This window comes from Telmatherina bonti, assembly GCF_933228915.1.
Source record: "Telmatherina bonti genome assembly, chromosome: 3".
Taxonomy (NCBI): Eukaryota; Metazoa; Chordata; class Actinopteri; order Atheriniformes; family Telmatherinidae; genus Telmatherina; species Telmatherina bonti.
The window spans coordinates 17,813,122-17,835,917 of record NC_136621.1 but is presented as its reverse complement, the minus strand read 5'-3'; the positions used below and the strand labels follow the sequence as shown (position 1 = coordinate 17,835,917).

At 37.6% G+C, this 22,796-nt stretch overlaps 1 protein-coding gene across 1 annotated transcript; it reads left to right on the top strand.

Moving 5' to 3' along the window:
• Positions 1-290: 290 nt before the first annotated feature.
• LOC306772986 (polymeric immunoglobulin receptor-like) lies at positions 291-22,112 on the top strand (the record flags this gene model as incomplete). Its single annotated transcript, XM_079262667.1, has 10 exons — positions 291-309; positions 1,458-1,781; positions 2,214-2,531; positions 2,620-2,928; positions 12,336-12,659; positions 13,208-13,525; positions 13,637-13,930; positions 16,889-17,043; positions 20,316-20,371; positions 22,088-22,112. The coding sequence occupies 10 exons, from the start codon at positions 291-293 to the stop codon at positions 22,110-22,112; spliced, it is 2,142 nt and encodes a 713-aa protein (XP_079118793.1).
• Between the last annotated feature and the right edge of the window lie 684 nt (positions 22,113-22,796).

Sequence of the window (22,796 nt, the reverse complement as noted above, 5' to 3'; positions counted from 1 at the left end):
GGAAACAGTTTGTGCTGCAACATGCGAGAGCCACAGCTGAGCGGTCAGCTGGAGTCCAGGGAATGGCTGAGCTCAGGGAAAATACACATGCAGGTTTCCACCCACATACTGTAAACCAGCACTGACATTTCATAAAGCAGCAGTCAGGGTGGGGACAGTTGTTTCACATGGTGGAACAATAGGTTGTGTCTGCTTTCTTAAGGGAGTTGCAGGGGATATGACAAACAATGAGTTTTTTAATACATTTTCAGGCTTCTGCTTAAAAGTTTTATGCCCATAATGAAATGAGCATGTCTCTGCAGCCACAAGGTTTGTTTGAAAACTTTTGAAGTTTTAAGAGAGAGAGCGATTGTTTGATTTGATAAGATGTGCAAATCTCAGTATATGTGTTTCTGGTGAAGAATAAATAAAGATGGGACAAAACACAAATAACACAGAGTTTAAGGTTAACCTACAGCTAATAAGAAGAAAAATCCTGTCAGGTGATCAACATAAATATCCCTTTCTAGTGATGGAATGTAATTAATGTGTTTCACAGCTTTTTTTTAAAAGTCATCAATCACAGTGATCTCTCAAAGACTAAAGAGGATGAGTAGATTAAGGATGAAACTTAGACATATCTAATCTAATTAATTAAATGCAATATAAAGATAATTACATATGTAGATTTGACAATTAGCAAAACTGGAAAAAAAATATTTTAAATATTTTAAAATTCTGTCTTATAAAATGGTAATCCTGTATGAACTGTATAATCCATTTCACTTTTTTTAAATTTTTTTTTATTTTTATTATTAAAATGCCATTTTAATATTTAAAATTTAAATGGTTTTAAATATTTTACACTATGGTAAAAATGTTCATGATGATATTGTCTTGCAGCTCATGTCAGACTGCCATTGTATGAGGTTAGAGCACCCCTTTGTGGCAGTAAAATGAGGTGCTCTGAAACATTTTGACTGATAAAAAAAAATTGAAACATTTATGTCTAAAATCTAATTGTACTACTTTTATTTATTTAATTGATTCAAAATTTCAAAAATACAATTACATAAAAAAAAAAAAAAAAGAATATTTCTCTTAAAGAAGAAGATTCTCTTTCATTAATTCAAACTTAAAAAATTTTTATTCAAGACTGTCAGCGTCTTACCTTTTACCTGTTGCTACCGCGAGAGTGAGAAGTGAGAAGAATTACCTCTGATGTTGGCAGGAATTGTGGGCGTAACTTTAAACATCAAGATTCGCTTCCTTAAATTGTTTCAGTTTCCTTAAACCAAAACAAAGATGTGGCGTCTTCAGGCCTTTCAGTTCATTCTCTGCAGTAAGTTGTTTCTTTTAAATAAACTGACAATTGCATGTCTTAAAAATCAAGATTTACTTTTCAAATGTGGTAGAATATCATATTCTGTTGTAGTTTTTTGTGACTTTGAACATCTTTCTTGTTGTTCTTTTTCCAGTTTTGTGCTGCATGAGCAGTGTAGCAGCTTTGATCCATGTGTTTGGATATGAGGGCAGAGATGTGACAGTCCCCTGCAGCTATAATCAGGGTTATGAGGATTATGTGAAGTATCTGTGTAAGAATGACTGTGGCGACAGTGATGTTCTGATTACGACATTAGAAAGAAATAAAACCAAATACTTCATCTATGATGACAAAAATACAGGAATCTTCACTGTCACCGTGTCTGATCTGAGTGTTGTGGATGCTGGGAAATACTGGTGTGGTGTGAGCAAGACTGGAAAAGATATCTACACTGGAATACAGCTGGAAATAAGACAAGGTATGTCAGTTTAATTAGCTTTTGTTTGACAAGGTCTTTTTATTTATTTATTAATCTGAACAGGTTTCTGAATCTGAACAGGTTTCAAAATCCAAATATAAGAAGATGTTGTTAATATGAGCAAAGACAGAAAAACCTTGTAAATCAATTTGGTTTGTTTTAACCCACCTTTAAGTGGAGGAGAGTTAATACAAAGGAAATGACGTCCTGATGAATTCTTCAAATAAATTCCATGAATGAAACAGACTTTAACCAAACAAAGCAAGTGACTTCCTAAAAATTCAACTGCATTGGAGATAAATGAAAGTAAAAGAATCATAAACATGAACAGTAAACAGAAACTAGAACTGTAGCCATAAAATTTATGAAATTATTCTTCATCCAGAAAATACATCTTCTGAAATGGGTTACTGTGTTTTTTTTTCTTAACAGACAGCTGCTGTGATGAGATGAATAAGATCCAAGGCCATGAGGAAGCCTCGGTGTCCATCAGCTGTCCGAATGAGTCTCAGGATAAGAACAACCTGAAGTACATCTGCAGAGGAAAGCAGCCCTCCACATGTCTGCAGCAGGCTGTCATCACCTCTGACAGCACACAGAACGGACGATTCAGACTCACCGATGACAACATGTCAAGATTCACAGTGAACATCACCAGTCTGACTCTAGAAGATTCTGGGTTTTACCTCTGTGGAGTCCATAGAAACACAGGACTGGATGTTTTCTCTGCTGTTTATCTGGAAGTTGAAAGTAAGCATGAAAGCCCTTATCGTACATTCACTCTGTGGAGTTGCGAGGTTTAAGTTTATCAAATGATTTTACTCTGTTTGTCTGACAGAATGGTGCTGTGTGAAGTCAAAGAACATGAGTGGCACCGTGGGACGTCCAGTAACTCTGCAGTGTCCTTATCCACCGCAACACCAGAACAACAGCAAGTTCCTCTGTAAAGGAGACAAACACAACAACTGCAAAGACATGATGAGTCACAGCAGGTTCACACTGCATGATGTTTCCTCCAGCTCTTTCTTGGTGACGATCACAGAGCTGGAAGCTGATGATGCTGGGACGTACTGGTGCGGATCAGGCTCGCAGTGGGGTGTTGGAGACTACACCAAGATTAATCTGTCAGTGGGTGAGATCAGCACAGGTAAATAGAATAACATGAAATTATAAAAATGCACAGTGTTTAATATTAATCCCATGGGAAAAGAAATGAAAAGCTTCGGCTAAGGTGTTGTGTCCAAGAGGAAACACATCTGGCACATCAGTTTGAACTGACCAACTTTTAGCTCTTTATTCTTGTCAACAGCATAGCAGCCTATGGAAGCCAATGCCCGACTATCAATCTTTAATTAATCATTATCTCGACACAACCAAGGCTTTTTTTCTAGTGAAAAATGGACATTTGACCTTATTATCTTTCCTTGAGATATGATGATGATGATGATGATGATGATGATGATGATGATGATGATGAGCGTCTGCCATACATGAGCCCATCCTGTGGGTTAATTTTGAAATCAGGATGCGGTAGGAGTTAAGATGAATTTTTCTTCTTACTCCAGTTCGTATAAAGTCTTGTTCATGTTGAAGGAGAGTCTCTTTCCACACGGCCCGACACCCCTCCTGAACACTGACAGCACAGTGGTCGTTCAGTAACAACCTGCTTAATCCAAAGCGTGCAAGTCCTTCCTTCCTGCTACAGCAGCAGTTAAGACTGGAAATAAGCACAGCTCCCAGTACACCCCGAACACTTAATCATGTACAAATTTCAATTTTCTTATTTTTAGCATTCTTGTATATTAACAAGTGGTTTTCAGGGGGGAACCTGTGGAGAGGTCCACCTATGTGTGGGTTCTTTCCAGCTTCTTCCCACAGTCCAAAGACTCCAATATGAGTCCTTGAACTCTGACTATGAGTGAGAGTGACTCTGATCGCATGTTTGTGTCTATGTCTTGGTTCTGTAATAAACCAGGAACATCTCCAGCCCCCTTAAAACCCTGCATTTGAATATTTTATCTCCAGAAAATGCTTTTCTCTCGAGATAACAAGCTACATTATCCCTTTATCCCAAGCAAAGATGTTTAAAAAAACAAACAAACTTAAGTGAGCATGGCTGTTCTCAGCTTCTGTACGTATCACACAAATTGTTATGTGCACAATTGTTTCTGAGGAATTTGTCATTAGTTAAATAATATAATCTAAACATTTGGCCCATAAATTATTGGGCAACGCAGCTCGTTGATTCCTATTTCCCTTGAAAACATTATACACCTGACTGACCTACAAGGTGTTCAGTGGATCATCTGATGATTCATTTTGAAAAACCAGTCAAACCATCCTGTCAGTCCATCTGACTGGTGCAGAGATATTTCTGCAAAATGAGCTGAACAACTGTCTAACAAGCACAGCTTTCAGTAGAAATCATGTGCTCATGTCCTCAGGAAACCAGCACTGTGAGAACATTTTCAATCAATTCGTCACATGTTCCTGGAAATGCCTTAAAAATAAAGTGTGTGTCATTTGTTAAATGAACACATGCGTTCCTTGTTTGACTTATGAAACTGTGTGTGTGTGTGCAGATAGGATTGATGAATGTAGTCCCCACAAACAGATAAAACCACCAGTGTTGGTTCACTTCTGTTTACAGTTTCCCCACATTCTAAACAAGTGTTTTGGCTTCAGCTGCGGGGCTACAATTATATTTTGGGTTATTTTTAAGGAAGTGAGTATTATTAAAGCCAACATTAGAAAGTGTGAAAAAATGTTTCATCTACAGCAGTAAAACATGACAGATTACTTCAACTTAGGTCAAATAAACCTTATGAGCACAAATAAAAGGAAAAAAGGGTGATGCATTGACAAAAATGACAATAATTACAAATAGATCAATTAAATCTTTACTACAAACTGCAATACTGAGAAGCCTGAGTTATTAATATTTATTTTATTAATTCTAACAAACACTGGACAAGATAGTCAATTATTTAAATAGTGTAATGGCCAAAAGCTTAAAATAGAAATATGGCAAGACAAAACACAAGTTTTAATAAGATTAATTGACGTAATGACACGATGGAGCAGAGATGTTAGGTTAACTGGTTACTAAAACCTCCCTTTAGGTGAGTGTGAGTAGAGGTTTGTCTCTGTGTGTAGCCCTGGGATGAACTGGTGACCTGTCCTACATATTTCATGTTTGGCTCTGGGTTAAGAATTAAATAAATCCTTGGATGTCTTTTATTTACATTGTAAACAGTGCCCCAAGCTTAGTTGGAATTGGGATTTTACTTTATGAATTTTTCTAAAGAAAAAAAGGTTTCATGGTCATTTGCCTGGTATGTGTAACATAGAATCAACAGCTTTATTCACCAAACAGGTATTTGATAAAAGTCTCACCAAGCTGTTGAGGAGACAGCCCATGGGATGATCCGTGAGACAGGCAAGAGGTAAACAACCAAGATGTCGAGCCAAGGAGAATCCAGGGACAGGCTCGGATCAGAACCAGGGAATCGAGTCAAAAATCAATCTTCAGGGTAGGTGTGTGAGTTAGGGCCTGGGAAGGAAAAGAGGGAAAATACTACCAGCAGTAATGAGGTCTGACGATGACAGGCTGAAGAGCTGCTGTATATAAAGCTGGAGAATGAATAAATGGGTGTGATTGGTTAATATTCAGGAGACCAGCTGTGCTGGAGGCTGACTGGAGTGGTCTGTGGCAGAGCCCAGTGCGGCTGCAACAGTACATAGCTGAGCCCCACTTTCATAACTTACAAAAAGAAGCTATCTGCTCTATGAAGTAACAATTACTTGTTATATATTATACTGATTCAAATTACAATCACTTACATTTTTCTCTTCAGTCAGTACTTCGATTTGACCCAAACTACGACTCAAAAACCAATCTGGGTGCATCAGGGTCCAGAAGCTTCAGGATCCAGACATCGAGCCCCAATTCTACTTAAACGTCACTTTCCTTAAGAAAGACTTTAATGAAATGAAATAAAATTAATGAAATGAAAAATACTTTATTTATCCCCAAAGGTAAATTCAATTTTTCAATTGTAAGTTGTTATTTAGTAGTTATACGTCATATTTTTAGCTGTGACAGACCTCCAAATAGTTCTTCCTAAGACTAACCAGCTCCTGTATTCCTATTCCTATTGAAACAGTGGGCTGCTTTCATTGTGTCTGAGGGGGTGACCGGGTTTTACTGTGTGTTCTGTTTGTCATTCCTATTCATACACTGTGGTTTTCAGATGCAGTTCTTTCTGTAGTTCTCTCCGTTCCTGCTGTGCTGATAATAACATCTGTGCTGGTCGTAGTTTGCAAGAACAAATGTCACAAAGACAGAGGTGAGCTATGATTTTAGCACAGATATACAATCTTGTACACACAAGCAGAAACATGCACATGTGTTTTTTTTCAACTTTCTTCTTCCAGCAAACAAAACCTGCCTAAAAACAGTGGATTCAGCGATGGACCCAGAAAATGTAAGTAACATAACATCTCAAAACTTTGTTCAGGATGGTGTATTCGATCACACGTATGAGCTAAAAGCTAAACATGAATGTGGGTTAATATGAAAACTTACATGAAAGCATGTGAAAAATGTTTTACTTCAAAAATGTTTTCAGGAATTATTATTGCAGTGTGCTTCTGTTCAGAGTCTAAAGTAAAACAAACAAAAAAAAAACCCAACTGTTTCTTCCTTGCAGGAGAATGTATTTGTGAAATGTGTGTGTCTATGTTTATTAAAACATTTTAGGAAAGCTGTTTCTCTCTGTAAAGAACCTTTGAAGAGAAACAACTACCTTCTTACACCCTCAACTTTCACTGAGTCTCCTGCGCTCATTTAGATCAGCGACACCTCCTGTTTACACCAGTTTGTTTGCTCTAATATTGTGTCTCACTTCTGAGTTGCTTCAATAAAAGTATCTGCTGAATGGATTTTTTAAAAATCTGCATACTTTTTTAAGATGCAGCCTCATTAATAACTAGGCTCTCAATGTTGTTGCCTAAAGCAGTCTAATCTACTAAATCAGAGTCGTTTTTATTTAGTATTGAATTATTGAGCCAGTCTGAACTGGTGAGAGAGATGCCCTTCTCCACAACAATTAATGTGATTTACTCAGTGGTGAAATCCTGCTTTTTTTATTTTTTAGTTGAGCCAAGGCTAAACCATTTCATCGCTGCGTCACTTTGAGATTTTTAATCCATGCTATAATGGTGACTTTAGGCTTCTACAATGCACTTTAAGTTGGGCTTTGTCAGACGTCACTTGGTTCTGAATGTTGCTGCTTGGCTTTTAGCTGCTCCAACAAAGACACAAGCTCATTATTACTGAAATTCCATCAAACCTGAACTGACTCCAGTTAGCATCAGGATTGAACCTAAATTTCTGTTTTCAGCCGTCTTCCCAATCAGTATCTGTCTGATTGACTTCATCTGTGTGCTCCTTACCGCTCTCTCCTACTGGCAAATGAGTTTTTAGTTGCTTTGTAAGAAAAAGAGGAAACTGAAAGGTGACATAAATACAACAGATTAGTTATAATAATAACCATCATGAATTCAAGAAACAGTAAGAACTTCTTGTTAGCCTACTTTATTTAGACATCATTTTAAGGTCCTCTTTTAAGGTCATGTTCTACTGCTTTGTAGAGGAAATGTTACAATGACTATACTGAATTTGATCAGAGTTTCTAAGAAATAAACCTGCCTATGGTATCACCACTTGGTTTGAGTATGTAATGCTAAAGGTAAGTTTTTGTTATCCCTCTGTGGTTTCAGGTTTTGACCATTTTATTGAACATTAACTGTTATCGACATCATTTATTAGAGATTTATTCACATTATTATTCTCCAAAGAAGAATGAACCTTTTTTTTATTAGTGTGAAAATTTAAAGATTCACCAAATTTGAAATGTTGACCTTTACTTTTTAAAATATTTTATTGTTTAACTTTTGTTTGTTTACAGTTCTTTAAGACTGTAGTTAATGTGAAAGTAATGGGGACCAACTTTTACAAAACATTATTTTTGAGGGGATTTAAAACATTTACCACACGAAAGTTTCACTGCAACTTATGTTGAAAGTTTGTGAGCAAAATTGTTTTGTTCTTTTGTAGATTTATGAAAATTGCGATGCTGTTGTAATGCACTCAAAGACGAACAACAGTCTCCATCCTGATGATGCCGTTGAGACCCAACCAACATATGAAAACTTCACTTCCGAGCAAATCGACAACAGTGAATTCTAGAGTAAATAAAGAAAGGTGTGTGTGTGTTATATAAATATTTATATATATATATATATATATATATATATATATATATATATATATATATATATATATATATATATATATATATATATATATATATATATATATATATATATAAATATTTATATATATATATATATATATATATATATATAAAAATATTTATATATATATATATATATATATATATATATATATATATATATATATATATATATATATATATATATATATATAAAAATATAAATATAAATATATATATATATTTATATATATAAATATATATATAAATATAAATATATATATATAATATATATATATATATATAAATATATATATAAATATTTATATATATAATATATATATATATATATAATATAATATAATATAATTTATATATATAAATATATATATAATATATATATTCTGACAGGAAACTGAGAAAGTTTGAAGCATTTGGAATGGTGGGTAAGAAGCAATAAATGTTCTTCTTAATGCTCATTAATACATATGTGGCTCGACAAGAAGAATTGCAGACTGTGGATCCTTTAAGTCTTACCCTGTGGGATGATTACTGTTCCACTCATCTGTGTTAATGTGCCTGTTTATCTAAAACAAGTGTTTATTTATTCAGATATATGAAAATCTAGAACATGTCTCTCATCCCTGTCAGCAGAGCACCAGTTTCAGTCTCGCTCAAAGTCAAGAAAATATGAACCAGACCATTACTCACACCTGCCAACAATCACCACCATCTCCATTAAAACCAGCTCACCCCTCCACAGCATTCACCAGTCCGTTGTCAAACTCCTGTTCCGACTTTCCTCTTGAACCTTTGACAAATAAAACCTTTGGAATTGTCAAACCTTTTGCGAAGTGAGTCCTTCCTAAAACTATGACACAGAAGCCCACTGCGGCAGTGGTGTAGTTGTCCCTCAAGAAGGGGATAGACTCTCAATTTTTTGCCCTTAAAAAGAGAGTAGCAGCGGGCGTCTGGCTGCTAAACATATAAACATCTTTCTTATGTCTATTTTCAGGCTAAAATGAATGCAGCTGCTGGCTAACTGCACCATTGTGGATTTGGTATCATTAGCTGAGCTGCTGGTAGACCTACATTCATGGGAATGTTTGTAATTGTAAAAGCAACATCACAGATGCTTTAGAAGTGGGTATACTCAATGCTGACTGAAAAAGTATATATATATATATATATATATATATATATATATATATACATATATATATATATATATATATATATATATATATATATATATATATATATATATACATATATATATATATATATATATATATATATATATATATGTATATATATATATATATATATATATATATATATATATATATATATATATATATATATATATATATATATATATATATATATATATATATATATATATATATATATATGTACTCCGCATACCCACGTATACCCTGGACTACACCACTGCACTGTGGGAACTGAAACCAAACAAAAGAAGACAAAAATAAAAAAAAACATAAGGTTTCCATTAAAGAAAGGTGGTAATCTTTTAGTTTTGTTGTCCTGAGATCAGAAGGAAGGAGTCCAGAAGCTCTTCACAGCTGATAACTGGGAGGAGGTTTAACGCTTCAGATAAGTTGCTCCTGTTAATTTAATTCAGCAAAAACCAGAGGCAAAATGGAACGAAAAGGTCTGCCGTGTGTTGCTTTTAATTCTACCAACCCCCCTGTTCTCACCCACCGAACACTTCCTCCAAATATTTCACACCAAACAATTTGTTCTTTCTTCTTCGCCAACTTAATGTAAAATGTTCACAACCAGCTGCTCTTTTGTTCCACTTAAAAAAGTTAAAATGAACTTTTTGTTTTTCATTTTGTGCAAGCACAACTACTCTTTATTAGCTTGCTGTTACTCTTTACTGTGATTTTCAGTTTCTGAAAAGTCACTTTTCAATGTACATATTATGAATGAAAGGAATTAAGACAGTATATAAAAACATGTTTCTTAATAAAACTTGAAAATCAAATGTTCATAGCTGTATGTACAATCTCTTCATATATGAAATTATTTAGACCAAATGAATGTTTATGAATGAATGAGGGCATGTTTGTCACAGTTCCCTGTAGATGTGACTGGTGTTATGAGGATTAAGAGAAAAAAGAATGAACTCTTGCTGATGTGTCAGAGTTGTCATGTAAATTGGTTTAAGCATCACTATCGAGGAAACCGTACAAAAAGAACCAGCGAACTGAAAACTGAAAAAGTTACTAAATAAATTCTTCTGTTCGTGAGCGCAGCTGTACAAGATGGATGTTTACTGAATTATTAAAATACAGAGGTTGACACAGTGTTATCAACATAGGAATATAAAACATAGAAAAACACCACATTTTAAACCATGAATAAAATTTCTTTTGTATGACAACCTGCTGCTGCGTTATAGTGATCAAAGTCCTGCCATAAAGAAGCCTCGGTGTCCATCAGCTAGTAAAAGAATAAAAAAAATTAGCATCACAGCTTTAGTTCATCAGTTATTTTTTATTTAGCTTTAAAAACAGAACGTATAAAAACAATATTTCTGTAAGCTTTTGGTTCTCTTATTTATATGATTTATATTCATATTGACACTTTTTTTCTGTGAGGTTCATATATACTTTTTGTGCCAAAATTTATTTGAGAAGGACAAAGGGCTCTGTTGTATTTACCAAATTTGTATTCAGTGATTGTACAACAGAAAGCAGAAGTGTGACACACACTTGTGTTAACACGCCATCCATTCACACCCACACCCTGATAAACTGTTAAAAGCCTGAAGCATTAAATTTATCCACTCTATTTGCTGGCCAAAGTGGTAACCCTCTGATGTGTGAACTATTGGAAAAAAAAAAACAAAAAAAAAAAAACAGTTCCACATTCACCAATTGTTTTACAGACATTTACAGCAACTCTTTTATTTATTACAGCAACTCTTTTCTTTGTTTCATCTGCAAGGTGTTTTGGCACTCGACAAATTTATAAAAGTACTCATAGGAAATGATGATAAATCTACAAGAGAGACTTCAAATAATAAAAAAAAGATAACAAATTATGATGGAGCATTTCTGTCTCTTCTTGACCAGTAATAGTAATAATAAATGGTGGGAAATTATGAGACCACAGTCTTTTGCTTGTACCAAAATATTATCAGATGAAGTCTGAAGCCAAACAAGCTACAACACCACTCTGGGACTTTTCGTCCTGAACACCAAGAAAAGTCTGCAGGTTACTTTTTAAAAAAAACCAAAACCTATCCAACTATCATATATAGAAAATTTGTTTGACTAAAGCAACATCCGTCTCAAACTCCACTCACCTAAAGTAATTTGCAGAGATTCGTGTTTTAAAATGTTTCACACTGTAGCAGAAGAAGGGATAATAACACTGACACGGTTTTAATTATAGTTACCTACAATACAGCCACTAAGACTAAAGACGCATTTCTTAGCATGTTTCTTTGATTCATGTGATGAGAGGGAGGGAGGGGGGGGGGGGGGGGGGGGGGGGGGGGGGCTCAACATCATTGTCAATGGCAATGTTTATAGTATATCTTTTCATTCTTCAGTGAGTGGCAGTGTGTCTGATTCACTCAATAAAGTGACAAATTTGCTAGTTCACCATCTACACCCGTGCATAGAAAATAGTGTCCAGAGTGCAGGGCAGCGTGCGTTTAAAGGTTCATTCCTCAAATGAATCACACCCTAGGTCAAATTATTATTATTATTATTATTATTATTATTATTATTATTATTATTGGTAATTTATAGCTTTGTTTCAAATGGACAATTTCCTTTTGGGGGAAAAACACCCACATTAAGAGACTTCAAGACAGAAAGATAAAATGTTTTTGCTTTGAGGCTTTTGATTTTTTTCACGATTCATAATGAATCAAAAATATGCCCCCACTAGAACTTCCTGATAGATAATCTATATTTAGTGACATGAATGCAGAAGTAAAACTAAGTACATGTTTCCGTGATGCTGACGTGAACTGTAGGCATAGCTGTAAAAATCAAGAAACTTCCCGAAAAGGTTTGAATTTCTTCTGAAACAAAACAACCATGTGGAGCTTTCAGAACTCTCTGCTCGTCCTCCGCAGTAAGTGTGTATTTCTAGCAAATGATCATTTTATGTGTCTGAAGAGCAGAGAGATTAAATCTAGTAAGATTTTACATCACTGCATCCTGTGGCTAGGCATCCCTTTCATTTCTTTCTCTTATTCTTTTTACAGCTCTGTGCTGCATGAGCAGTGCAGCAGCTTTGATCCGTGTGTTTGGATATGAGGACAGACATGTCACAGTTCCCTGCAGCTACAATCAGGGTTATGAGGATTATGAGAAGTATCTGTGTAAGAATGGCTGTGGTGACAGTGATGTTTTGATTACGACATTTGAAAGTAATAAAACCAAATATTTCATTTATGATGACACAAAAACAAGAACTGCCTCAGTGACCATCTCTGATCTCCATACCATGGATGCTGGGAAATACTGGTGTGGAGTGACTAGGTCAGGAAAAGACCTATACACAGAGGTATTACTGGAAATAAAACAAGGTATGCAGAAAAAAGTTTCTAAATTGGATTTTCTATTTTGCTGTTAAGTAAAGTGAATTAAAGAGGCAAAAGTGTTAAAGTAGTGTATGATAAGTTAGTGATGACAGTGATTATTAGAGTTGTTAAATAATTAAGTTTATAAAATTGTGGATTTATGGATTTTTAATGTGCTGCACCAGATTGAATATTTTGGACAATTTTTCATTAGATCTAAAGAGAAAGTGTAAGAAAGTAATGGCTAAAACTAGGTCAATAACATTTAACATAACTTAATTCCTAACTAGACGAAAATGATTGAAAAAACAGAATTTGGTTTGTTTTAACCCTCATTAACATCACATGCAGTGATATCCTGATTTTAGTCAGAATTGTTCATTTTGAATCCGTTTCCAGTGACTAAACAGAATCCAAGGCCCAGAATCAGAAAAAAATTATGTGAAATCTGCATAATAACAACAAAATGTGGGGAAAAACTGTAGCCATGTCATTTATGGTATCATTGGATGAAACATGCGTCTTCTGAAATAGGTGACTGATTTTTTTAACAGACAGCTGCTGTGATGAGGTGAATGAAATCCAAGGCCATGAGGAAGCCTCGGTGTCCATCAGCTGTCCGTATGAGTCTCAGGATAACAACAACCTGAAGTACATCTGCAGAGGAAAGCAGCCCTCCACATGTCTGCAGCAGGCTGTCATCACTTCTGACAGCACACAGAACGGACGATTCAGACTCACCGATGACAACATGTCAAGATTCACAGTGAACATCATCAGTCTCACTCTAGAAGATTCTGGGTTTTACCTCTGTGGAGTCCATAGAAACACAGGACTGGATGTTTTCTCTGCTGTTTATCTGGAAGTTAAAGGTGAGAGGTCATTATTACACCTCGTAGTAAATGAGCAAAAAGAACTCAGATTTGCTCTTAGGACATTCTGAAACTAAATCATTTTGATCAAACATTTCTTTGGTGTGGCAGAATGGTGCTGTGTGAAGTCAAAGAACATGAGTGGCACTGTGGGACGTCCAGTAACTCTGCAGTGTCCTTATCCACCACAACACCAGAACAACAGGAAGTTTCTCTGTAAAGGAGACAAACACAACAACTGCAAAGACATGATGAGTCACAGCAGGTTCACACTGCATGATGTTTCCTCCAGCTCTTTCTTGGTGACAATCACAGAGCTGGAAGCTGGTGATGCTGGGACGTACTGGTGTGGATCAGATTCGCAGTGGGGTGTTGGAGACTACACCAAGATTCATCTAACAGTGGGTGAGTTCGGCACAGGTGTCTCTGAGAATAGAATTGAATTGTTCAAATGTCAGCGCAGGGTTTTATGTTAAGCACAAATTAAAATCTATGGCTTCTCAGCCCATATACAGTATGGACGGGGGCATCATTGAACACAACAGTATTCAAATTAATCTCTAGATAGAGCCTGTAAAGTCTCACCGGGTGAGCATAAAATGCTGGAATACTGATTCATATTAATCTCAGCAACATGGGCCAAGATAAAAATGACACTGGGCATTTATTTAAATAATATTTCAATTTGTTATCTCGTAGACGAGAGCTTATTAGATTTTACTTTTAAAGTAGCATTACTGAATTAATGCAGATTTTCCCAGTGAGGAATCCACCTTGCATCCTATCCCTACTCTGAGCTTTCTCCAACCACAAAGTTTTTTCTTCTTTTCTTCCAATTATGTCCTCTTGCAATTCTTTGAGGAATAATCTAAGTTGTACATTAAAAATGGCCAGTGTGTTGAGTTGCTAGTGCAATATCGTGCATAGAGAGAAAGTAGTGTTTCCCAGACTCAGAATGCTGAAGGACAGAGGCAGCTCCATGAATGCGCATAAGGAATTTTACTGTACCATCAAGGCAGACATGCATATTTTTAGGTTAGAAAGTTACATAGTAGGAGCTGAAGATGATGCAGGGAATAAAAGCAGTGTACAGCAGAGGAAGACGGATGGGGGAACTGTTAAAGCAAAGCAGGAGAGAGGGTGAGACAGGGGAAGAAGCACCAACCACAGACCAACTTAATAAAAGTTTTTCTGCTCATGGAGAATATTAATTTTACATCTGAAATGTTTGTCAGAGTTTATCTTGTGTTTCAGGTTTATTTTCACTTGGGTATTTTTGTTTCAGTATTTTGAGATTAAAGTCAATAAAAAATATTTAGTTCTCTGATAGTTTATCAGCAGAAAAGCAGCACCGTGGGAACGACCTCAATCAGTTCATCCCATGCTCCTGGAAAACCCATTGAAGGTAAAAGTGTGTGAGTGTGTGTGACAGTGTGTGTGTGTGTGTGTGTGTGTGTGTTAGGGGCACACATAAAATATAGATCGGGCGATTCCCACTGCCTGGGGGGATGTGAGCATGGAGGTGGATGATTGACATCTATCAAACTCTGTCCTGCCAGTAAATATGCGCAAATCGAGCTAACCAGGAGCTAACGGGAGCTAACCAACTAATGGAACCACAGTTGTGCTACATTCTGCCTTCTTGCAGTAGGATGTTGGACACCTGTCAATCAAAGGATTTTTGATAACCATACCTGTCAATCAAAAGGATTTTTGATTGCCAAATTTCATGCTGTAATAAAAGTAAACCTGACCCGTTTAACCAGGCTGTAAATATGTTTATGTTTGCTGTGATGTTGGCCTTTTTAACATGGTCATATATTTCATTTAGCCAGCCTTTTGTGGATGAAGGGGGAACTGTAATTGTTGGCATAGGCTTCACTTTTAACCACTATGGTTGTCACTTGCCCCTCCCTGAGCCGTCACCTTATCATGGTGGAGGGGTTTTTGTGTCCTGAAGATCCTAGCTGCTATGTTGACGGGGGCTTTATGCCCCTGGTAGGGTTACCCATGGCAAACAGGTGTCTAGGGGAGGGACCAGACTAAGTACGGCTCAAAGACCTCTATGATGACAACAACCATGGGCATAAATGTTCCCTTGCACAGACGCGGGTCACCTTCTTTCACTCTGGAGTTGTTCGTGGTGAGAGGCACCAAGCAGATGTGGGCATTCTCATTCGCCCCCGGCTTGGTGCCTGCACATTGGGGTTTACCCCGGTGGATGAAAGGGTAGTTTCCCTCCACCTTCGGGTGGGGGTGGGTTCTGACTGCTGTCTGTACTTATGCACCGAACAGCAGTTCAGAGTACCCACCCTTTCTGGATTCCTTGGAGGGAGTGTTGGAGGGTGCTCCTTTTGGGGACTCCATTGTTCTGCTGGGGGACTTCAATGCTCACGTGGGCAATGACAGTGAGACCTGGAGGGGAGTGATTGGGTGGCATACCACCCCCCACCAAATCCAAATGGTGTTTTGTTATTGGACTTCTATGCTCGTCATGGATCGTCCATAACAAACACCATGTTAGTGTCACATAGGGTTCTTGTGATTCCAGATAATTCCCCACTGCTAAAGGAACAGAATGCCAGTAAAAGGGTCGAAGGGATGAAAGTTCTTTTTATTAAAAGTTCCAGGATAATAAAAGTGTCTTCTCCCTTTAAAATGATTAAAACTTGTCCCACACTCAAGAAGGGGAGGAGATCCACTACAGACAAGGTGTGGGCTTGTCCTCCTCAAAGTATGCCAGGATATGCACCGCTGCCCACCTCAGTCTAGGCCACATGGTTGCTAGGAGGGAAACAGAACAGGGGATAAGGCACACTTAAGTAAGGGGAACCAACCCACTCACACAACAGTTAGATGTGCCGACTTTCCTTTAACTTGGCTGTTGACTTGGCATTGTGTTATTTCTTAGTCTGGCTGGTGATCCCCACAACAGCGCTTCGCATCACGAGCCACTATCCTCCTCAGATCCCCGCCGGCATAGTCCTTCTCCCTTTATTGTCCTTCCTTCCTTCCTTCCTTCCTTCCTGCTGCTGGCGCCAGTCCTTATGAGGCCCATCAAGATAGCGCAGCCCAAGCTGCTTGCTTTCCATATTGGTCACATTCTCCTTCCGCCTTTCTTCTTCCACTTGGGACTTAAAAACCTCCTTCACACCTGTTCCCAGTTGGCCAATTAACTCCCTTCCAACTTAGTGGCAGGGAGGAGGAACGCCAGCTGTGGCTAGTTGGCAAGCAATGACCTTGCCCACAACATAAAATTCACAGCAAATAAAACTGTCATGCATAAAAAATATAAAGGACTATAAAGCCAAAACCAGAGGGCAAAGCTAACTGATAACCATAGTTCTGTCACTTTGACATTAGAACATAAGAGTGTTCATATGTACACCTGGCATCAGGACTCTCTGGGCCGCAGTCTGATGATCGATTTTGTAGTCATATCATTGGGCCTGCGGTCACATGCCTTGGACGCTCGGGTAAAGAAGGGGACAGAGCTGTCAGCTGATCACCACCTGGTGGTGAGTTGGCTCAGATGGTGGGGGAGGAAGCTGGTCAGATCTGGCAGGCCCAAACGTCAGGGACAGTGCCTCTGGACTGGCAGACTGGGGTGGTGGTCCCCCTTTTTAAGAGGGGGGACCGAAGGGTGTGTTCCAATTACAGGGGAATCACACTCTTCAGCCTCCCTGGTAAGGTCTATTCAGGGGTCCTGGAGAGGAGGCTTCGTCGAATAGTTGAATCTCAGATTGAGGAGGAGCAGTGTGGTTTTCGTCCTGGTCGCGGAACAGTGGACCGGCTCTATACACTCTTTGGGGTCCTGGAGGGGGCATGGGAGTTTGCCCAACCAGTCTACATGTGCTTTGTGGAACTGGAGAAGCATTCGACCGTGTCCCCCGGGGGCTCCTGTGGGGGGTACTCTGGGATTATGGGCACCGGAGCCCCTTGTACGAGCTGTCCGGTCCCTGTACGAAAGATGTCAGAGCTTGGTTCGCATTGCAGATCATCAGTCAGATTTGTTTCCAGTTAGAGTTGGACTGCGCCAAGGCTGCCCTTTATCACCGATTCTGTTTGTAACTTATATGAACAGAATTTCTAGATGCAGCCGAGGTGTTGAGGGGATCCGGCTTGGTGGCCTCAGGATTGGATCACTGCTTTTTGCGGATGACATTGTCCTGTTGGCGTCACCTGGTCGTGATCTCCAGCTCTCGCTTGAGCAATTTGCTGCCGAATGTGAAGCGGCTAGGATGAGAATCATCACCTCAAAATCTGAGACCATGGTCCTCATCTGGAATAGGGTGGATTGCCCTCTCCGGGTCGGGAGTCCGATTCTGCCTCAAATGGAGGAGTTTAAATATCTCGGGGTCTTGTTCACAAGTGAGGGAAGGATGGAGCGTGAGATCGACAGACGGATCGTGCGGCATCTGCAGTAATGCAGACTCTGTACCAGTCTGTCGTGGTGAAAAAGGAGCTAAGCCAGAAGGCAAAGCTCTCGATTTACCAGTTGATTTACGTTCCTACCCTCACCTATGGTCATGAGATGTGGGTTGTGACAGAAAGAACGAGATCTCGTATACAGGTGGCTGAAATGAGTTTCCTCCGCAGTGTGGCCGGACTTTCCCTAAGCGATAGGGTGAGGAGCTCGGTCATCCGGGAGGGGCTCAAAGTAGAGCCACTGCTCCTCCACATAGAGAGGAACCAGTTGAGGTGACTCGGGCATCTGGTCAGTATGCCCCTTGAATGCCTCCCTGGTGAGTTGTTCCAGGCACGTCCCTCTGGGAGGAGACCGCGGGGGAATAGGGTTGGCATCCGTCCTGTAAAATATGGAATTGTCCTTCAATGGACAGACAAATGTTGTGTCCCGGATTGAATCAATACGGGACGCACTTTGTTCCGTATTTTCATAACTTTCCAACAGCCTACACATGTCAGTTACACACATCACCACTCAATTTAAAAATAATTAACTAAATAAAACACAGAAAATGCAACAGCCAGCAAAAATGTTCTTTTCGTGTAGAATCTGCACAGGTCCAGCCTTCTTCCCTCTGCGCCAGTATGTTGGACAGTCACGGTTGCCTAGAGACAGACATGACTCATGCACGCTCCTCAGAATACCCTAAAAATGTCTACTGTAGCCTACCTGGTACTCTACCTCCTCTAAATAAAAAGCACATGTAAAACAGGCGTAAAGAGACACGACTGCAGTGTCAGTGAAGATGTTTATAATTCAAATCGTTCAACGTGTCAGCGACTGTTCGGTCACGCACGAGGGACTGTCTGACATCTAACAGCATCAGGAGAGCATGATCATTTATTTGTACACTGTAGGCATATAATTAATATTATATCAGCCAATATAAATACCATATATAAACAGACTGAATTGAAAAGTATTTTCAAAGAATAAAAATTTAATAAATACATGCAAAAATGCATGTAGCCTAACTATAAGGAAACCTTTTTTTTATATGCATTTCCTACATTAAAATGTTCATAGCTTTATCTTTTCAAGTCAATTTTTAAGTAATCTGGAGGAAGTGATCATTCGATAAATTAGCCTTTTTATTAGTGTTGTTAAACTCTTATGATATGACTTCCCATGAAGCAGGCAGCAAACAAATACAGTCCAATATGTAGAATTAAACAACGAAGAGCTGCATTTCATGACACAGGGACTAGACACCGCAATGCAGCGTCGTCATCACCATGATCCCACACAGTTAACATTTTATAACGAATGTTTATTTCCGTTTCTTTTTTTCTTTTCTTTTTTTATTACAAAACTTGCCAAATATTCTAAAGTAGGGTATAGGAACTATTTCATGTTGGCCTTTGTAGTTTTTCTGCCAAACAACTGTTGTTAAGTAGCGCGTTTCTCTCATTCACCTGTCAAAATTAAGCTGATCTGAACCAGCTGATTAACGTGTTGCTATGGTAACACCGTAAGGGAACAATAAGATAGTAATTAAACTTACCCAACTATTAGTGACCACGTTATAAGTGATAGAAATTCATCCCACTCCTCCCCCTCTTACCTCATGCAGGTGAAGTGATAGGTGTTATTATTTCGTAAAGTTCAATGTTGCACACTCTACACACAGAAATCTTCTTTAATGTTAATTAATTACACAATAGCTAAGTTTTGTGGTTATAGCACTTTATTATATAAAATATTTTCCTCATATGTTAGAAGAGATTCATGTAATCACAGCTTAATGTTGCCTAATTAGCAAAACTTTATATTCAGCAATGTTGAATATAACATTGTTGGAGCTGTGGTGTGCATCCCTCGTTTTAATTTATGAAAGGTGGCAACCCTATACGGGGGCGACCCAGGACACGCTGGAGGGATTGTATCTTTCGGCTGGCCTGGAAACACCTTGGAAGCCATTTGGCTTTAAATTTAGATAAGATGTGAGCTGAAAAAGCTGATAAAGAAGAAATTCATTCTCACTAACTTAGAAAACCTTTGAACAAGTTCCATTTTAAATGTGACCTATGAATGTGAACTACTCTTTATAATATGTGAGAACTAGTTCATGGGATGCTGTGAGGAGGTGACTTCCACCTTTAATCTGTATTGTTTTATTTTTAATCTGTGGATTTTAGATGTCACTCTCTATGTGGTTCTGTCTGTATCTGCTGCGCTACTGCTGATACTGACATCTGTCCTGGTCGTTTACAAGCGAAAATGTAACAAAGACACAGGTAGGCTATGGTTTCTGCACAGATAAGCACTCTTGTAAACACAGGCAGAAATGTGTGAAGGTTTTTTTACTCTCTGTTTTTCCAGGAAACAGAAGCAAAGCAAAGGCAGTGGAATCACAGCGATGGACAGATTCTGAGGATGTAAGTAAACTGAAGTCCTGCTCAGAGACAGGTAGCTATAGCTCAGGCAGAAGAGCAGCCATCTTTCACCTGAAAAGTTAGGAGATCAATTCCACACTTCACCTGATTATGTGTCAAAGTGTCCTTGAGCAAGTCAATGAACCCCCAATTGCCCCTCATGTACCTATCAGGGTATGTAAGTCGCTTTGGATAAATCTCTGCTAAATGACTTGAGAATAGAACAGAGACGTGTGCATGTTTGTAGACTGGTTCTGATATAAGGAAGGAGATTTATTCAAATAGTCTTTTAATAAAAGAGAGATTCCCTTTACAATCAATAATTCTTTGGTTGACAGCCTAAATCTGTTATCTTCTTACATCCCTTTCTTGCTTAACTTCCTGAATTCTCTCCGTTAGATAAATAGCACTTCCTGTTCACTCTTTTCAAGCATGACTGTTCTTTTCTAAATTTTTTATGACCAAATATAATTTTAAAAACTATTTCTATTGAAAGAATGTTGTCTGTATTTCAATCATATTTAAGATGCAGCTTAATTTATTCATGTCTTCTTGGGGCTTTCAGTGTGACTGTCAGGCTTTTACCTAAAGCAACCTGATCTAAAACGTCACAGATCAATAAAATCATAGAATTTCTTTTATATGTTTGTTTATTGTTAGATGATTGTTTATTACATATTCATATACAGATTCCTTATTGGGCTATTTTTAAACTCTGTAGTTAGTGTGGCAATGTTATAGGTCAACTTACTAACTAAATTAACAACTTTATTTTAAGGCTTCATTTCACAATAAAGTTATCTCAAGATAATTTATTTCGTCAATAATAGCCAGCTCATAAAATATGTTTTCCCAGCTAAGCAAAGCAAAAAAAAACTAAATTTATGCTTTTCCAAATAAATATGTTTGTGGATTTTCAAGACAGCCACATTATGTTGGTTATTAGTGAGTAAAGTTTTTCTGTTCTGTCGTTTTATTTTAGCTTTATGCAAATCATGCTGTAATACACACAAAGATGAACAACTATTACCCTCCTGATGATCCAGACGAGGACCAACCAGACTATGAAAACATCGCATCACAGCAAATCTACAATAATGAATTCTGAAGTTAAACCAATAAATAAATAAGAGCGTGCAGATTATTGCCATGTGTGAAACCTTTTGCTGTCCTCCTGGGAACTTTGTCGGTCTTTGTGACCTACACTTTTTGTATTGATGTCATATCTTTTATGACACATTTACATGACCTTTTAATCTTTGCTTCTTACTTGAAATGACATTAATTGCTAATTTGCAAAAGAAAAAAGAGGAAGAGGATGAAAACTGCAGCTTTATGTTGTTGATTTTTTTAAAGCGATACGGAGGACAAAAGAGGTGTTTTAAGCATTTTACACTTCCTTCAGACATTACAGATGTTATGAAGACTTCTGCAAAGGGTAAATATTTTGTTTTTGTTTAATAAAAAGACTATTACAATGTTGGAATTTCCCCTCTGGGTTTATTAAAGTTTTTTCTTTTATATATTAATTTTGTTCACATTTGTATCCTTATTGGAGCTCCTCTAATAACCCTTTTGACTCTGACTTGTTGCAAACTGGGCTAATTTGTAGGATCACTTTTCTCCAGTTGTGTATTTTTAATATAATTTACTGACCTAATCTGTTGCTGCTCTTGGCCACTTCTGTTTTGTTTCTTTTTATTGTGTCGCTGCCATCAGATTCAAGATAAAGCACAGCTTTTGAAGAAATTATTCAATTCTATCATTTTACATGTTATCTTTTATATCGTCCATCAACAAAATAATAGTATATGAAATTAATAAATCGTTGCATTCCTTTTTATTTATGCATTTAACTTCCACTGTTTTGGTTTTGAATACATTTCTTATACTGAAGATTTTAAAATCCTCAATTTTATCATGTAGCAGTGTCTTCATCATACTGTTTTATGCCACTTTAACATCAACAAACTATCTTAGTATTTAAAACAAATTAAATTAAGTAAATAAAGTATTTGAATTAATTCCAGTAATGTAGTAAAGAGAAAATGACCAGAGGCACAACAGTTATGAAAATTGCATTTTACACAAAACAGAGAGCATATTCATCCCGTTTTAGCCACACTGTTCTCTTTAGGATTCATTTTAGAATCGTTTTATTTGGTTTTAGGTCTATAAATTACCTTTCTCCGTCGTTCCATTCTGAGCTGCTACACGTGTACTCCCCCTCCCGGGCCCTCCGGTCAGCTGATCAGCTGTTCCTGGAGGTCCTGAGGATGCGCAGGAAGTTCAGAGGGAACAGGGCCTTTTCTGTGGCAGGACCAGCTCTGTGGAACCCTTTGCCACTGCAGGTCAGACAGATTTCATCACTGTCCAGTTTTAAATCACTTCTTAAGAACCTCGTTTTTCATTATGTCCAGTACAAGAT